Source organism: Pistacia vera, unplaced genomic scaffold (assembly GCF_008641045.1).
Source record: "Pistacia vera cultivar Batoury unplaced genomic scaffold, PisVer_v2 Contig820, whole genome shotgun sequence".
Lineage (NCBI taxonomy): Eukaryota > Viridiplantae > Streptophyta > Magnoliopsida > Sapindales > Anacardiaceae > Pistacia > Pistacia vera.
The window spans coordinates 989,285-991,317 of NW_022196691.1; the positions used below are offsets into that span (position 1 = coordinate 989,285).

The 2,033-nt window shown below is 32.3% G+C and overlaps 1 protein-coding gene across 1 annotated transcript; it reads right to left on the minus strand.

The window, feature by feature from the left end:
* Positions 1-218: 218 nt before the first annotated feature.
* Positions 219-2,033, minus strand: LOC116117754. Its single transcript, XM_031403774.1, has 2 exons — positions 1,949-2,033; positions 219-1,187 (listed from the first exon to the last, which is right to left on the minus strand). The coding sequence occupies exon 2, from the start codon at positions 1,109-1,111 to the stop codon at positions 362-364; it is 750 nt and encodes a 249-aa protein (XP_031259634.1). The 5' UTR covers positions 1,112-1,187; positions 1,949-2,033; the 3' UTR covers positions 219-361.

Here is a 2,033-nt window from a genome sequence, read left to right on the forward strand (position 1 = left end):
TCAATTTGACCATACAAATTATTTGATGGTACTTTTCAATATATAAATCACAATGATTAATCAATATATTTTCTGTCCATATAGAGTATTGTAATGTTTGGATCAGTCGTATAACTATAAATTAATGTGAATAAATTAAGCTATTAGCTGTGAGTGGATAGTAGGCAAATAATAACTTCAAGCTATAAATATACAAAAATATAGCAATTTTTCCATCTCAAGAAAGAAAAATATATACACAAAAAGCAATGGGTTCATGATTGAACCAATATAAAAGTAAACTTTTACAAATAAGAGTATCACTGCCTATCATACAAAACAATCTATTATCTATGTACATTCATAATCAAGAAGTATGAATTTAATTATTTGAGAGTAAAGGTTCGAGGATGGCAAAAATCAAATCCGTTGGATTACCAAATATGGCAGAAACGACGAGCCTGATATACAATAATGCCTTCTTGCAGAAAGTTTTAGCCTTCCTTAACATTGAGCTTTGCCCACTTAGTAGTGCCACTTCTTGACTTGGAACTGCAATGTTCTGCAGTGCTAAATGACCATTAACCTCTGTAATACCAGAGAAATGGGCTCTCCTCCAATTGTCTACAATCAGATCTTTCACACACGCCACATGATAACAGTACTTACCAGAAGAGGAAACATACGAAAAACCTTTCACCCGGTTCGAAGTTTTCTTACGTTGACATTTTAAGCACTTTAATTGCACCTTGTTACTAAGGTAAAGCTTGATCCCTTCAGGACCGGTTAGGGTTTCTTTGAGCTTTGCGCAGCATGGGTGCAAATCAAATGCTTTCTCATGTGAGCATTGGTACAAGAACCCTTGTATATCCTTTCCACATGCATCACAAATTCTTACACCACCACGAAGATTTTCCTCGTAGAATTTGAAGTTGCATTTCTTGAAATATTTATGAGAGATGTTTGGTTCAGCTCTTGCGCATTCCTCGTGAAGATGAAAGCTGCACATTGTACACTGGTAACATGGCGCAAATCCTAGCTCTTTGCATCCATCACATTGGTATGGGGCTTCGACAGGCATTAGTTTAAGCCTGTGTGAGTGGCTAAAATGATCGATCTCAGTGAGCAACATTGTTTGAAGAAAATTAGATCTTGCTTAAGATGTACTGTTGTTTCGCTTCTAGGTTTTCCAAACGGCTTTAATGTTCCTAAACAATCAACGCACAAACGTAAGATAAGTTTGCTATGTTGTTTAATATAAGTTTATAGTAGAAACAAATACACATTGAGGAAAACAGAGAGAAAGTAGGGAGAACATCGTCAATTTGTTTCATATCTAAATTAATACTATCAAACAATCAAACAGTCAAATTAAAATATATTTTAAAATTAAAACCATATAAAAAGATTATCTTTACTCAGGACATTTCCTATTATATCCAACCTAAAAAGAAAACATCTTCATCGTAAGTACCAAGTCTTCTATTACATTGAAAACATCATCACAAAAAAAGAAAAAGAAGATCATGGTAAGGAAATATCTTAAGTGATTCAACCTATGAAAGAAAATGATATAAATCAAAATCAGGTAAAAAGATTAAATAATCTAAAAAAAAAAAAGGATATAAATCTCATGTTTTAATTTTAATTACATCTAAAATAGATACGTAAATATGAATATGATGTCATATTCACTTTTTAAGGCCTAAACTTTTAGAACAAAGAACTGGTCATGAAGCCATTTAAGGACAAGGCCTAATTAAATATTTGTGTCGTATACGAACTAATGAATCAGAATCATCATATACATATACCACTATTCTATAAGATAAAACCATTTGGTAGATATAAAAAATACGATGATGACGAAGATCTTTTGATAAATATATAGCACAAAGTATTATACTTGATGATCAACCAAGAACAAATCGTATAGCACAAAGCATGTATACATGGAAGATTAACAAACCTTTTTAGCTAGATTCCAGAAGGAACTAAAGAGATTCAGTGTAAAATGCAGGCTTTGAGAGATATGTAGAATCAGGTAATAGCAG